Consider the following 17,336-nt stretch of genomic DNA (forward strand, 5'->3'; position numbering starts at 1 on the left):
GAGGTGAGGGCCCTCGGAGTGTGGTGTCAGGAAAATAATCTCGCACTCAACAACAACACAACAAAGGAGATGATCGTGGACTTCAGGAAACAGCAGAGGGTGCACCCCCCTATCCATATCGACTGGACAGTAGTGGAGAAGGTGGATCGTTTTTAAGTTCTCGGCGTACACACCACGGACAAACTGAAATGGTCGACCCACACAGACAGCGTGGTGAAGAAGGCGCAACAGCGCCTCTTCAACCTCAGGAGGCTGAAGAAATTTTGCTTGTCACCAAAAACACTCACAAACTTTGGACTCTGAGGGTTTTTCAAAACGACTACATATGAACCAATAGGCGTGGTTTGTCTACTCAGATTTTGGACCATGTTTACCCATTGATTACTGGTTTTCACTTGGTTCCCCTGGATCTCTATTCCTCCGAGCAGAAACTGCTGTTGCAGAATAAGAAGTACCACAAACATGTACCTTAAAGGTTTACCCCAAGTTTTGTTTTTAACAATATAACCATAGTGGTCATGTGTAACAACATCTGGGTCTGGGTGTGTACTCTTATGTGTAATGATGGCTGTGACGTCTTCTGGCAGTGTGATAGGTGGTGCCTCACCTGACGCTCCTGGACCTTCACTGCTGTAGATGTTGCCACGTTGACCTGGTATGGGCCCATCCATCTGGGGTGGTTCCATTTCCTTTTTTGGACCTTCAGCTTGATCCATTCTCCAACATCAACAGGTAGGCTGTCTGGGTCGCACTGTTCTGGAACTTTCTGGGCCTTCCTGTATTGGGAATACAAAGACCTAACAGCATGGGTTAGTTCCTTCATATATTTACTCAAATCATCATTCAGGTCAGTCAGTTTTGGAGTCATTGGTCTGTGTAAAGGAACGTTCATTGGACGGACAATTAAGAGCTCATGTGGGCTAAGCCCTGTTCCCCGGTTTATACTATTGCGCATTTTCATCAGGACTAAGGGAAGACACTCTACCCATAACTTCCCGGTGGAGTGGCATGCTTTGGCAAGCCCCCATTTTATGGTTTGATTAGCCCTCTCAGTAATCCCATTACTTTGTGGGTGGTAGATACAAACAAACTTCTGATCTATCTCCATTTGGGCAGCCACCTGTGCAACCACATTGGTTGGAAATGCTTCAACCCCCTGGTAAAATGGTCAATTATTACCAAGCAGTATCTCTTTATTTCTTTTCGTTCAGCCATGTCTATGAAATCCATAGCTAAATGGGTGAACGGGCCGGCCGGCACTGGAAATTTCCCTGGTTTCATGCATGTTGTATTGCATGTATGTAGTACATTTATACACGTGTGTTTTGCAAACTTCAATCAGATTTGGACAAAACCAGGTGTCAGATATTAGTCTTACCATCTCCCCCCCCCTTGGCGCGTGACCCACCCCGTGGGCCAGGCGATACACAGAGGAGACGAGAGGTAAGGGCAGAACAGGTTTGCCAGGGAGGGACTGCCTCCCCAGGCCATCAGGGCCCCTAGAGCAACCTCTAGACTCCCACAAAGGGTGATTAAGTGCATCCGCAGTCTGGTGTTGGTCCATATCAGCGATTTAAGACGTACACGGGGAGGAAAGCATAACAGCATGATAATGACAACGAGAAGCATGAGGTCCTTTGCCGTGGTAACTCTAGGGTTGAGAGGTGTTGATTGTGTCCTGGCATCATTCCATATATCTCCTAGTTCTTGATACATCTTACCCGGTGGTGGGGGAGAGTTTTCGTCTTGGTCTGGCAGGGGACCAGGTTCCCATGTCTCCCTATTCAGAAAAGTCAAGTCTCCAGTAAAGGCAACATTCCTGGTACCATCAAATCAAATCAAATTTGATTTGTCACATACACAACGTTAGCAGATGTTAATGCGAGTGTAGCGAAATGCTTGTGCTTCTAGTTCCGACCATGCAGTAATATCTAACAAGTAATCTAACCTAACAATTTCACAACAACTACCTTATATTTTTTTTTTATTTTTTTAAATTTAACCTTTATTTAACCAGGTAGGCAAATTGAGAACACGTTCTCATTTACAATTGCGACCACACAAGTGTAAAGGAATGAATAAGAATATGTACATAAAAATATATGAATGAGCGATGGCCGAATGGCATAGGCAAGATGCAGTAGATGGTATAGAGTACAGTATATACATATGAGATGAGTAATGTAGGGTATGTAAACATCATACAAAGTGGCATTGTTTAAAGTGGCATTGTTTAATGTAATACATTTATTACATACAATTTTTTCAAAGATTTCAAGATTTCAAAATCTCTCAAGCGCATTATCTCGTCAGCAACAACACAAAAGTACTTTGGGGTGACACATGCAATCAACAAGCGTGCAAATTTACCCAGTAAACCACCCAAAGACAACATTGACAATGCAGTGAGTGGGCCATCGGTGCAGCTAGCCAGCTAGCTCAGACCATAACTAGCTGATTTGACATGCTCACTGAATTTTCTAAACAAATTTATCAAAATTTGGTTTTAAATCAATGCATTTCTTGCATGCCTTATTATTGACAATAATATTTCTTGACAACCTGAGTGTTCTTGGGTGACCTATATGACAAAAGTGATGTCTTGTCTGCCTCTGTTTACAGGAAACAGTTTCTGCCATGAGTGTTTTTCCACTGATCATACTTGAACCTTCTGGTTGGATCCTAGTCAATGTTCAAAACTACCAGAAGTGCTTAACTGTTTCACTACCACCTGTCTTGGTCAAAGTCTACTGTGCTGCATACCTTTTTCTGGCCTATGATGCTTGAACTCATCTAACAAAAGGACTTTTAGACATTTTTCTCAATAGAAACATGTAATCCAAATCTAGTGTCTGATCATTCTGTTTAATTTTTTTTGCGCGACATGCAATATTATGAGGTGAAGCAATTTTAACATTATCAGCAGTACCAGTCAAAAGTTTGGACACACCTACTCATTCAAGGGTTTTTCTTTATTTTTTACTATTTTCTACAATGTAGAATAATACTGAAGACGTCAAAACTATGAAATAACATATGGAATCATGTAGTAAACAAAAGTGTTAAACAAATCAAAATATATTTTATATTTGAGATTCTTCAAAGTAGCCACCCTTTGCCTTGATGACAGCTTTGCACACTCTTGGTATTCTCCCACTGAAGGAGAATACCAAGCGTCTCATGTCTTTGTGAGACGCAGAGACGCAGAGTAGGTGAACGGATGATCTCCACATGTGTAGTTCCCACCGTGAAGCATGGAGGAGGTGGTGTGATGGTGTGGGGTGCTTTGCTGGTGACACTGTCAGTGATTTATTTAGAATTAAAGGCACACTTAACTAGCATGGCTACCACAGCATTCTGCAGCAATACGCCATCCCATCTGGTTTGCGCTTAGTGGGACTATCATTTGTTTTTCAACAGGACAATGACCCAAAACACACCTCCAGGCTGTGTAAGGGTTATTTGACCAAGAAGGAGAGGGAGGGAGTGCTGCATGAGATGATGTGGCCACCACAATCACCCGATCTCAACCCAATTGAGATTATTTGGGATGAGTTGGACCGCAGAGAAAAGGAAAAGCAGCCAACAAGTGCCCAGCATATGTGCGAACTCGTTCAAGACTGTTGAAAAAGCATTTCAGGTGAAGCTGGTTGAGAGAATGCCAAGAGTGTGCAAAGCTGTCATCAAGGCAAAGGGTGGAGTTGATGAATCTCAGTTTAAAATATATTTTGATTTGTTTATAACACTTTTTTGTTTACTACATGATTCCATATGTGTTATTTTATAGTTTTGATGTCTTCACTATTATTCTACAATGTAGAAAATAGTTTAAATAAAAACTCTTGAATGAGTAGGCGTGTCCAAACCTGGTACTGTACATCAAACCATGATATAATAGGTCATTTGCACATGCGCTGACCCAAGTGTTTTGGTGCTTTTCCATTGAGACTCACCCCCACATCATTGGGTCGCATTTCACCAATTTATGTTAAGCTCTAGTGTTGTTTCAATCAGGAGTTTGACACTACAGACTTGTGGCTTGCAAGCTGAAAAGTACCCAGGGCCGTGCTTTGGCTCCTAGTAAGCAGGTACGCTGGAGCCATGGTCCAGTGAGACAAATGTGCCGGGTGGCCCACTTAGATGAAAACAAAAGTCTGCGTTTTGGGTAAAACACTGGACTAAATCATCAGTGGAAATGAGCCATTTGAGAAAGAGAAGGGTCTTGATGATTAATATAAAATTGGATTAGCTTTTCACTCAAACACATTCATTGCAAGTAATAGAAAATCGAGTTATTTGAGACAGAAAACCTATGACCCGTTCTAAATATGTGTGATATCTGCATTTATGTGCATTTGTCAGAGAGAAAGATCCAGCTGCTGTGCTGGGACCCGGAAGTTTAGAATGAGGTCAGTGAGACAGAGGAAACACAATTCTACAGCTAAAATGGCGCAGGAGCAACAGCAGGGAACAACACAGGGAGAGATGGAGGGTGAGTGAAACAACATCAAAACGAAAGATGACAGAAATCTAACCGGCTTCGGCTATCAGCGCATTGTTATTTATGGAGGTGTAATGTGATTGTTAGGCAATCTAGTGATAGCAGTGGAGGAACATGTTGCTTGCATGAATATGAGAGGGCAATAGGGGAGGCCAAAGCATTCAAAGCACACACAAAGAAACGCATTTTCGACCTGTAGTTTTTGGAGGATGAAGGTGATACCATTAAGCATTATATGTGACATAATGTAGTATCTCATTCACAGTATATTTTTTGCCGGATTTCAATTGGTTGTCAAATGTTTATTGACGCCATAACTGAAATAGGATAGTTGGCTAGTTGCTAACTAATCAATTCAACCTAGTTGTTCCAAAAATATGGTCCGATGCCGACCACATGATTACCAAATGGTAGACGGATATGTGATGACAACATTTGCTTAAACTACATGTACGTTGTCATCAATTTCATGTTGTGGAATAAATTACGTAACCAGCAATTGTTATTAAAAAGTGCGATTTTACAAATATGCTTCCCGTCGCTGTGTTGTTGACACAGCTACTCCAATAACCATGATGTAATATAGCTAGTTCCCACGTTAAATTCAGAATTTGGGCTAACTTTTTTTTTTTACAGCACCATTGCACTTCACTCTCTGCGAACGAACTGTCATGTCACCTGTTTAAAAACGTCTATGGTGTTGTTTTCTTCTCTCCAGCTGGAGGAGTAAACTGTCTTGCTTATGATGAGGCCATTATGGCACAGCAGGACAGAATTCAGCAGGAGGTGAGAGATTTTACACTTGAATAGGCATTGATAATATGTAGGCTAAGCTTTTTGAATTAGACTGACATAAGTCGGCTGTGGAGAAGGTTGAACTGCACGAGGAATGCATACCTTTGCATCACGTGATTTTGATCACCCTGTGTTCTTGTTTTATATTGGTTTCTATAAGTCTATGAGTATGAAACGTCCGTGTGTGTGTGTGTGTGTGTGTGTGTGTGTGTGTGTGTGTGTGTGGGTGTGTAGATCGCAACAAGCATCCTTTTAGTGTCAGACAGACAGGAGCTGTCAGTTTTGCAGAGAGAGTATGCCGCGGAAGACACCATTTATCAGCTCAAGATCAAGGTCAGTAAAACCACACAATGTATCAATTACAGGATTTGAATCCGCATCACTCCATACTGGTTTAAGGCGAAAGGGTTCCTTACGATCACAAAACCAATGAGGGATAGAAATGGTCACATAATTATTGTGTTTACTCTATGCCCCTGTTTTTTTCCATAGGATTTACACAAGAAATACTCCTATATTCGTAAGACGCGACCAGACGGGAACTGTTTCTACAGAGCGTTTGGCTTTTCACATCTCGAATCACTGCTCGAAGACAGCAAAGAGCTGCAGAGGTAACATAACACCTCCGTAGTGCATTTAGCTCATTGATGGTCGGTAAAGCAGACTATGTGATACGATAAATGGATGCAATGTGATTAGTGTTGCTGCATTAGTAGGCACTGAATACCGATGCAATGTTTTATCTATAGGTTCAAAGCAGTGGCAGCAAAGAGCAAACTGGACCTGGTCAACCAGGGTTTTACAGAGTTCACCATTGAAGACTTCCACAATACTGTGAGTTGCTTCCCTCTTATTGTACACCACATGAACAACGGTGACAGTTCACACACATGACATACACTGAGCATACAAAACATGATGAACATCTGGACTTTCCATGACATAGACTGACCCGGTGAAAGCTATGATTCCTTATTGATGTCACTTGTTAAATCCACTTCGATCAGTGTAGATGAAGGGGAGGAGACGGGTTAAAGAAAGATTTTTAAGCCTTGAGACAATTGAGACGTGTGCCATTGAGGGTGAATGGGCAAGACAAAATATTTAAGTGCCTTTGAACAGGGTACGGTTTGTGTGAAGAACTGCAACGCTGCTGGGTTTTCACACAACAGTTTTCCTTGTGTATCAATAATAATCCACCCACAGGGCATCCAGCCAACTTGACACAACTGTGGGAAGCATTTGAGTCGACATGGGCTAGCATCCCAGTGGAACGCTCTCAACACCTGTAGAGTCCATGCCCCAAGGAATTGAGGATGGTCTGGGGGCAACCTTGTCTCATAGATTAGACGTAACATTGTAAATTTAAATCCGGGATGCTCAATTAGTATGATATGTTACGTTTGGTATGGTTACATAAGACAGAAGGTTACTTGTACAAAAACAAAAAGTAGGGTGGTTGGTCAGAGTGGATGGGTGGGCGCATAACACGTAAGTCTAGCATCCCAAAGGTTGCATGTTTGAATCTCATCACGGACAACTTTAGCATTTTAGCAACTTTGGAACTACTACTTGCTATTTTTAGCTACTTTGCAACTACTTACCATGTTAGCTACCCCTAACCTTAACCCTTTTAGCGAACACCAACAAATTGGAATTTGTATCATAAATTTTGCAAATTCGTAACATATTTTACGAATTGCAATTCGTATCATATGGTACGAATTGCAATTTATAACATACCATACAAAATGGATGATGGATATCCATAAATTAATACATACCATACAAAGCATACTAAATAAAGTGTCGCGGATTTGCGTACAGAATACTACGAAATGCTCTTAGACCAGGATGAGGGGGGAGGGGAGCGGGGGGCGCGCAACTCAATATTAGGAAGATGTCTTAATGTTTTGTACACATTTTGTATACTGTGCATTCGGAAAGTATTCAGGCCCCATGACTTTTCCACATTTTGTTACATTACAGCCTTACTCTAAAATGGATTAAATAGATTTTTCCCTCCCATCAATCTACACACAATACCATATAATGTACCTGTACACAGCCCATCTGTAAATAGCACACCCAACTACTTCATCCCAATATTGTTATTATTATTTTTGCTCATTTGCACCCCAGTATCTCTACTTGCACATCATCATCTGCACATCTATCACTCCAGTGTTAATTTTACATTTTACATTTAAGTCATTTAGCAGACGCTCTTATCCAGAGCGACTTACAAATTGGTGCATTCACCTTATGATATCCAGTGGAACAACCACTTTACAATAGTGCATCTAACTCTTTTAAGGGGGGGGGGGGGGGTTAGAAGGATTACTTTATCCTATCCTAGGTATTCCTTAAAGAGGTGGGGTTTCAGGTGTCTCCGGAAGGTGGTGATTGACTCCGCTGACCTGGCGTCGTAAGGGAGTTTGTTCCACCATTAGGGTGCCAGAGCAGCGAACAGTTTTGACTGGGCTGAGCGGGAACTGTACTTCCTCAGAGGTAGGGAGGCGAGCAGGCCAGAGGTGGATGAACGCAGTGCCCTTGTTTGGGTGTAGGGCCTGATCAGAGCCTGAAGGTACGGAGGTGCCGTTCCCCTCACAGCTCCGTAGGCAAACACCATGGTCTTGTAGCGGATGCGAGCTTCAACTGGAAGCCAGTGGAGAGAGCGGAGGAGCGGGGTGACGTGAGAGAACTTGGGAAAGTTGAACACCAGACGGGCTGCGGCGTTCTGGATGAGTTGTAGGGGTTTAATGGCACAGGCAGGGAGCCCAGCCAACAGCGAGTTGCAGTAATCCAGACGGGAGATGACAAGTGCCTGGATTAGGACCTGCGCCGCTTCCTGCGTGAGGCAGGGTCGTACTCTGCGAATGTTGTAGAGCATGAACCTACAGGAACGGGTCACCGCCTTGATGTTAGTTGAGAACGACAGGGTGTTGTCCAGGATCACGCCAAGGTTCTTAGCACTCTGGGAGGAGGACACAATGGAGTTGTCAACCGTGATGGCGAGATCATGGAACGGGCAGTCCTTCCCCGGGAGGAAGAGCAGCTCCGTCTTGCCGAGGTTCAGCTTGAGGTGGTGATCCGTCATCCACACTGATATGTCTGCCAGACATGCAGAGATGCGATTCACCACCTGGTTATCAGAGGGGGGAAAGGGGAAGATTAATTGTGTGTCGTCTGCATAGCAATGATAGGAGAGACCATGTGAGGATATGACAGAGCCAAGTGACTTGGTGTATAGCGAGAATAGGAGAGGGCCTAGAACAGAGCCCTGGGGGACACCAGTGGTGAGAGCACGTGGTGCGGAGACAGATTCTCGCCACGCCACCTGGTAGGAGCGACCTGTCAGGTAGGACGCAATCCAAGCGTGGGCCGCGCCGGAGATGCCCAGCTCGGAGAGGGTGGAGAGGAGGATCTGATGGTTCACAGTATCAAAGGCAGCCGATAGGTCTAGAAGGATGAGAGCAGAGGAGAGAGAGTTAGCTTTAGCAGTGCGGAGCGCCTCCGTGACACAGAGAAGAGCAGTCTCAGTTGAATGACTAGTCTTGAAACCTGACTGATTTGGATCAAGAAGGTCATTCTGAGAGAGATAGCAGGAGAGCTGGCCAAGGACGGCACGTTCAAGAGTTTTGGAGAGAAAAGAAAGAAGGGATACTGGTCTGTAGTTGTTGACATCGGAGGGATCGAGTGTAGGTTTTTTCAGAAGGGGTGCAACTCTCGCTCTCTTGAAGACGGAAGGGACGTAGCCAGCGGTCAAGTTAATGTTAATTAAGGTTAATGCTAACTTGTAATTATTCTGCCTCTTTGGCCTATTTATTTCCTTACCTCCTTAATCTTACTGCATTTGCACACACTGTACATATAATTTTTTTATTGTGTTATTGACCGTACGTTTGTTTATGTGTAACTCTGTGTTGTTTTTGTCGCACTGCTTTGCTTTGTCTTGGCCTGGTCGCAGTTGTAAATGAGAACTTGTTCTCGACTGGCCTACCTTGTTAAATAAAGGTGGAAAAAAATAATGATAATGACAAAGCAGAACAGGTTTTTAGAAATGTTTGCAAATGTAGTAAAAATAAAAAACTGATATCACATTCACATAAGTATTCAGACCATTTACTCAGTACTTTGTTGAAGCACCTTTGGCAGCGATTACAGCCTTGAATCTTATTGGGTATCATGCTACAAGCTTGTCGCACCTGTATTTGGGGAGTTTGTCCCATTCTTCTCTGCAGATTCACTGAAGCTCTGTCAGGTTGGATGGGGAGCATCAATGCACAGATATTTTTACGTCTCTCCAGAGATGTTCGATTGGGTTCAAGTCTGGGCTCTGGCTGGGCCACTCAAAGACATTCAGAGACTTGTCCCGAAGCCACTCCTGCGTTGTCTTGGTTGTGTGCTTAGGGTTGCTGTCCTGTTGGATGGTGAACCTTCACCCCAGTCTGACCTCCTAAGTGCTCTGGAGCAGTTTTTCATCAAGGATCTCTCTGTACTCTGCTCCGTTCATCTTTCCCTCAATCCTGACTAGTCTCCCAGTCCCTGCCGCTGAAAAACATCCCCACAGCATGATGCTGACACCGTGCTTCACCGTAGGGATGGTGCCAGGTTTTCTCCCGATGTGATGCTTAGCATTCAGGCCAAAGAGTTCAATCTTGGTTTGCAGTGGGAAAATTACATTTAGACACACTATGCTGTTTTCACTCAGAGAATTGTCCATTGTCATATGCTAGTGTTTTTTTGTTTGTTGCTGGTGCAGTCTTGTCTTGTGACTTAGTGATAAAGTCTTGTCGTACAGATAAGATCCGGGTGCGACTGCAGTACGTGACGTCCCGTTTGTACTATCTGTAGGAACTCATCTGTGTGGAAACTTGCAGGACGAAACAGAAGACTAGTGTGAGCTGTCTTAATCTGCATAGACAAGCTAAATGCCTTTTATACACTATCTACCCAACCGTTGTTTGCACACATATGCTAACTGCCACACATACACAAGGTTGGACTTTTCTATAAAAGCTGAGACCCAACTCTGTTCGTTGGGCTCTTAACTCTGCACTGTTGAGTGGATTGTTAACTGCTCCATTTTTGCAACTCTTATAAAGTTGCTGTTTGAGGAATCTACAGTCTCTTTGGTTAGAAGTTTCCACCACCGGTTTCATCAGACCAGAGAATCTTGTTTCTCGTGGTCAGAGAGTCCTTTCGATGCCTTTTGGCAAACTCCAAGCGTGCTCTCATGGCTTGGTTTTTGCTCTGACATGTACTGTCTGCTGTGGGACCTTATATAGTCAGGTGTGTGCTGTCGTGGAAATTACCACCGGGAACACTCTAAGTCAATCTTAAATGAATCATCCTTTATTATCAATGCGCTGGAGAGGTTCCAACCAATTCAATGCACCATAGTACACATGTCAATCAGGAGCTCTGCTGGGGCAGTCCCAGAGGTTGTCTTATATACGGCTATTCACAGAATTATAGACAAGTTTATATTTGCATGATTTAGCATAATTAATTCATCATTAACGTTTTTGTTTCATTCGTGTGACCGACACATACCGGTTCATAACTTGTGACAGACAAATACCTCACGAGGCTTATTCTCTCTAAGCTGAGACCTTGAAACTAAGATATCTTTTGTTCTCAAAACAAAGGCCTGGGCATACTGCCAAATTGCAGCTACTGATAGTGAGGACGCATTCAGTCAGTCACTTGCATGAACATAGAAAACATTTTATTAGAAAAGCACATGACTAGAACACATAAATTAGTTATTAGAAAAGCACAAACATTACAATTTTCAAGCACAGTGCCTTTCCAAATCATGTCCAATCAATTGAATTTACCACTGGTAGATTCCAATCAGGTTGTAGAAACATCGCAAGGATGATCAATGGAAACAGGATGCACCTAAGCTCAATTTCGATTCCTATAGCAAAGGGTCTGAATACTTATGTAAATAAGTTATTTCTGTTTTTTATTTTTAATACATTTGCAAAAATTTCAAAAAAACGTTTTCCGCTTTGTCGTTGTGGTTAGATTGATGAGGGGATTTAAAAAAGAAATCAATTTTAGAAAGAGGCTGTAATGTAACAAAATGTGGGAAAAAGGAAAGGGTCTGAATACTTTCCAAATGCACTGTACCGAACATGTTAACAACTTTTAAGTCACTTGACGTAAAAGCATCACCAAACTGAACATTATTGTTTATTCTTCCCCTAGTTCATGGACCTGTTAGAGCTGTGTGAGAAGCAGCCAGGACTCAGTGAGCTGCTGGGCTCCTTCAGAGACCAGAGCGTGTCAGACTACATCGTGGTGTACCTGCGGTTGCTCACTTCAGGCTACCTGCAGAGGGAGCACGGTTTCTTCCAGCACTTCATCGAGGGGGGACGCTCTGTCAGGGAGTTCTGTCAGCAGGTGGGTTCCTTATGGAACATCAGAGAATAAGGGAGATATACAGTGCCTTCAGGAAGTATTCATACCCCTTGACTTTTTCCACATTTTTGTTGTTAAAGCCTGAATTCAAAATGTATTAAATATACACCAGTAGCCAATAATGACAAAGTGAAAACATGTTTTTAGAAAATTTAGCAAATGTATTATAATACATTATAATATTTACATACAGTACCAGTCAAAAGTTTGGACACCTACTCATTCAAGGGTTTTCTTTATTTGTAATATTTTCTACATTGTAGAATAATAGTGAAGATGTCAAAACGATTAAATAACACATATGGAATCGTGTAGTAACCAAAAAAGTGTTAAATCAAAGTATATTTTATATTTGAGATTCTTCAAAGTAGCCACCCTTTGCCTTGATGACAGCTTTGCACACTCTTAGCATTCTCTCAACCAGCTTCACCTGGAATGCTTTTTCAACAGTCTTGAAGGATTTCCCACATATGCTGGGCACTTGTTGGCTGCTTTTCCTTCACTCTGCGGTCCAACTCATCCCAAACCCTCTCAATTGGGTTGAGGTCGGATGATTTGTGTAGGCCAGGTCATCTGATGAGCACTCCATCACTCTCCTTGCTTAAATAACCCTTACGCAGCCTGGAGGTGTATTTGGTCATTGTCCTGTTGAAAAACAAATGATAGTCCCACTAAGCGCAAACCAGATGGGATGGCGTATCGCTGTGGTAGCCATGCTGGTTAAGTGTGCCTTGAATTTTAAATAAATCACTGACAGTGTCACCAGCAAAGCACCATCACACCACCTCCTCCATGCTTCACGGTGGGAACCACACATGCAAAGATCATCCGTTCACCTACTCTGCATCTCACAAAGACACGGCGGTTGGAACCAAGAATCTCCAATTTGGAGTCATCAGACCAAACAACAGATTGCTTGTGTTGCTTGGCCCATGCAAGTCTCTTCTTTTTTTTGGTGTCCTTTAGTAGTGGTTTCTTTGTAGCAATTCAACCACGAAGGCCTGATTCACGCAGTAACTCTAATGAACTCATTATCTGCAGCAGAAGTAACTCTGGGTCTTCCTTTCCTGTGGCGGTCCTCATGAGAGCCAGTTTCATCATAGTGGTTGGTGGTTTTTGCGACTGCACTTGAAGAAACGTTTTTGAAATTTTCCTGATTGACTGACCTTCATGTCTTAAAGTAATGATGGACTGTCGTTGCTCTTTGCTTATTTGAACTGTTCTTGACATACTGTTGATGTCGGAAGTTTACATACACTTAGGTTGGAGTCATTAAAACTCACTCCCCAAATTTCTTGTTAACAAACTATAGTTTTTGCAAGTCAGTTAGGACATCAACTTTGTACATGACACAAGTAATTTTTCCAGCAATTGTTTACACAGACTATTTCACTTATAATTCAATGTATCACAATTCCAGTGGGTCAGACGTTTACATGCACTAAGTTGACTGTGCCTTTAAACAGCTTGGAAAATTCCAGAAAATGTCATGGCTTTAGAAGCTTCTGATAGGCTAATTGACATAATTTGAGTCAATTGGAGGTATACCTGTGGATGTATTTCAAGGCCTACCTTCAAACTCAGTTGCCTCTTTGCTTGACATCATGGGAAAATCAAAAGAAATCAGCCAAGACCTCAGAAAAAAATTGGAGACCTCCACAAGTCTGGTTCATCCTTGGGAGCAATTTCCAAACACCTGAAGGTACCAAGTTCATCTGTACAAACAATAGTATGCAAGTATGAACACCATGGGACCACGCAGCCGTAATGCCGCTCAGGAAGGAGACGCGTTCTGTCGACTAGAGATTAATGTACTTTGCGAAAAGTGCAAATCAATCCCAGAACAACAGCAAAGGACTTGTGAAGATGCTGGAGGAGACGGGTACAAAAGTTTCTATATCCACAGTAAAACAAGTCCTTTATCGACATAACCTGAAAGGCCGCTCAGCAAAGAAGAAGCCACTGCTCCAAAACCGGCATAAAAAAAGTCAGACTACGGTTTGCATTTGCACATGGGTACAATTATTGTACTTTTTGGAGGAATATCCACTGGTCTGATGAAACAAAAATATAACTGTTTGGCTATAATGACCATCATTATGTTTGGAGTAAAAAGGGGGAGGGCTTGCAAGCCGAAGAACACCATCCCAACCTTGAAACACGGGGGGTGGCAGCATCATGTTTTGGGGGTGCTTTGCTGCCGGAGGGACTGGTGCACTTCACAAAAAAGATGGCATCATGAGGCACAAAAATTATGTGGGTATATTGAAGCAACATCTCAAGACATCAGTCAGGAAGTTAAAGCTTGGTTGCAAATGGGTCTTCCAAATGGAAATCGACCCCAAGCATACTTCCAAAGTTGTGGCAAAATGGCTTAAGAACAACGAAGTCAAGATATTGGTGTGGCCATCACAAAGCCCTGACCTCAATCCCATAGAAAATGTGTGGGCAAAACTGAAAAAGTGTGTGCGAGCAAGGAGGCCTACAAACCTGACTCATTTACACCAGCTCTGTCAGGAGGAATGGGCCAACATTCATCCAACTTGTTGTGGAAGGCTACCCTAAACATTTAACCCAAGTTAAACAATTTAAAGGTAACGCTACCAAATACTAATTGAGTGTATTTAAACTTCTGACCCAATGGGAATGTGATGAAAGAAACAAAAGCTGAAATAAATAGTTCTCTCTACTATTATTCTGACATCTGACCTAAGCCAGGGAATTTTTACTAGGATTAAATGTTAGGAATTGTGAAAAACCGAGTTTAAATGTTTTTGGCTAAGGTGTATGTAATCTTCTGACTTCAACTGTATGTACTTGGTCTTTTACCAAATAGAAATCTCCTGTATACCACCCCTACCTTGTCACAACACAACTGATTGGCTCAAACGCATTAAGAAGGAATGAAATTCCACAAATTATCTTATAACAAGGCACACCTGTTAATTGAAATGTATTCCAGGTGACTACGTCATGAAGCTGGTTGAGAGAATGCCAGGAGTGTGCAAAGCTGTCAAAGGCAAAGGGTGGCTACTTTGAAGAATGTCAAATATAAAATTTGTTTAACACTTTTTTTTTTGGCTACTACATGATATCATATGTGTTATTTCATAGTTTTGATGTCTTCAGTATTATTCTACAATGTAGAAAATAGTAAAAATAAAGGAAAAACCCTTGAGTGAGTAGGTGTGTCCAAACTTGACTGATACTGTAAGTGTTCACATCCCTGAGTCAAAGTATGTTAGAATCACCTTTTGCATTCTTTCTGGTTAATTCTCTAAGAGCTTTGCGCACCTGGATTGTACAATATTTGCATATTATTATTTTTATTATTTTTAAAGTTCCTCGAGCTCTTTCAAGTTGGTTGTTGTTCATTGCAAGACAGCAATTTTCAAGTCTTGCCATAGATTTTCAAGCAGATTTAAGTCAAAAGTGTAACTAGGCCATTCGGGAACATTCAATGTTTTCTTTGTAACCAGTTTATATTTGGCCTTGTGTTTTAGGCTATTGTCCTGCTGAATGGTCAATTTGTCTCCTAGGGTCTGTTGGAAAGCAGACTTAACCAGGTTTTCCTCTAGGATTTTGCCTGTGCTTAACTCTATTCTGTTTTTATCCCCCAAAAATCCTAGTCCTTGCCAATGACAAGCATACCCATAACACGATGAAGCCACCACCATGCTTGAAAATATTAAGTAGTACTCAGCAATGTTGTGTTGGATTTGCCCCAAACATAACATAACATATTTAAGACATTAAGCTTAATTTCTTTGCCAAACATTTTCAGTTTTCCTTTATTGCCTTATTGCAAACGGGATGCATGTTTAGGAATATTTTTTTATTATTTACAGGCTTCTTTCTTTTCACTCTGTCATTTAGGTTAGTATTGTGAAGTAACTACAATGTTGTTGATACATCATCAGTTTTCCCCTATGACAGCCATTAAACTCTAACTGTTTTAATTATTGGCCTCATGGTGAAATCCCTGAGTGGTTTCCTTCCTCTCCGGCAACTGAGTTAGGAAGGACACCTGTATCTTTGTATTGACTGGGTGTATTGATACACTCTCAAAAGTGTAATTAATAACTTCACCATGCTCAAAGGAATATTCAATGATTTAATTTTTTTACTCATCTACCAATAGGTGCCCTTCTTTGTGAGGCATTGGAAAACCTTTGGGGTTGAATCTGTGTTTGAAATTCACTGATCAACTTAGGGACCGTACAATTATCTGTATGTGTGGGGTACAGAGATGAGGTGGTCATTCAAAAATCATGTTAAACACTATTGCACACTTTTGAGACTGAAGAACATTTTTACTCCTGAACGTATTTAGGCTTGCCATAACAAAGGGGTTGAATACTTATTGACTCAAGACATTTCAGCTTTTCATATTTTATTAATTAGCAAACAGTTCTAAAAACACAATTCCACTTTGACATATGGTATTATGTGTAAGCCAGTGACATATCCATTTTAAATTCAGGCTGTAACACATCAAAAAGTTGAGGGGTGTGAATACTTTCTGAAGGCACTGTATTGCTGAGGATGTTAAAGGCAATAAGCTAGCGCTCAAGTTGCCTGGAACCCCGACGTTGAATTGCATTAAATTCTACGTCGGGCAGAAATGAGCATTTGAATCAGGAAAGTTTTCTCTCGACATCTACAAGCCAGAATGTTGAATAAAATGAAATGTTCACATACTTTACCGGTTGTCTGTGCGGTTGGTCCTTTTGGCTGTAGGAGTGTGAGACTATATCCACAGGAAAGTATAATTGCATACACTTTTCAAAGCGCTGGTAGTGTGTTCAGATTTCTATCACCGGAAGCAATTATAATTTCCTGTGGATATATTGTCTCATTCCTACTGCCAAAAGGACCAACTTGTACTTTTTCTTGCATATGTACATTCCAGTATCATCTAGAGTTGCATAACAAGTCCCCAAACTCAAACACTTTGTTTGTTCTCTGTGTGTTTACTATCAGGAGGTGGAGCCCATGTCTAAAGAAAGTGACCATATCCACATCATCGCTTTGGCCCAGGCCCTGAACGTGTCCATCCTAGTGGAGTATATGGACCGGGGTGAGGGGGGCACCGTCAACCACCACGTCTTTCCTGAAGGCAGCGAGCCTCGTGTCTTTCTCCTCTATAGACCCGGCCACTACGACATCTTGTATAAATAACTACCTGCTGTTTAGAAAATTCCCCCCAATGTCCTTTCCTACTGCTGTAGTGGCAGTGGCGAAATACTTCACCTGCCACACTGATGCATACATGTGTGTTTGAAGATTACACTGGTATTTGAGAAGGGAAAAAAACAATCACATTATACAGCCCCCTTCTCCCTCCCCGTCACTCAATATATTCCCTTCATCACAGAACAGTGAATTAATAAAAACAAATATTTACCAAAAAAATAGCAGAGGCTCCAGATGTTTAGAGTTGTACAGTTTTTACTTTTATTTTGTGGTTGTAAATGTTATCAACTTGCTTTTTTTGTTGGATTATTTTCCTTTGTTACACTGCGTTTTATTAAAGGTATTTACATCTTATTTGATGTGTATGTAAATGTCTTGTTTGTGCCGCTCTTCTGGTATCAACATTTCA

The 17,336-nt window shown here is 41.8% G+C and overlaps 1 protein-coding gene across 1 annotated transcript; it reads left to right on the top strand.

Annotated features, from left to right (window-relative positions):
- The first annotated feature begins 4,375 nt into the window (after window positions 1–4,375).
- LOC129835102 (ubiquitin thioesterase OTUB1-like) lies at window positions 4,376–17,281 on the top strand. Its single transcript, XM_055900491.1, has 7 exons — window positions 4,376–4,492; window positions 5,220–5,287; window positions 5,531–5,629; window positions 5,789–5,907; window positions 6,046–6,130; window positions 11,519–11,713; window positions 16,715–17,281. The coding sequence occupies exons 1-7, from the start codon at window positions 4,405–4,407 to the stop codon at window positions 16,910–16,912; spliced, it is 852 nt and encodes a 283-aa protein (XP_055756466.1). The 5' UTR covers window positions 4,376–4,404; the 3' UTR covers window positions 16,913–17,281.
- The last annotated feature ends 55 nt before the right edge of the window (window positions 17,282–17,336 follow it).

The sequence above is a fragment of the Salvelinus fontinalis genome, chromosome 36 (assembly GCF_029448725.1).
Source record: "Salvelinus fontinalis isolate EN_2023a chromosome 36, ASM2944872v1, whole genome shotgun sequence".
Classification (NCBI taxonomy): domain Eukaryota; kingdom Metazoa; phylum Chordata; class Actinopteri; order Salmoniformes; family Salmonidae; genus Salvelinus; species Salvelinus fontinalis.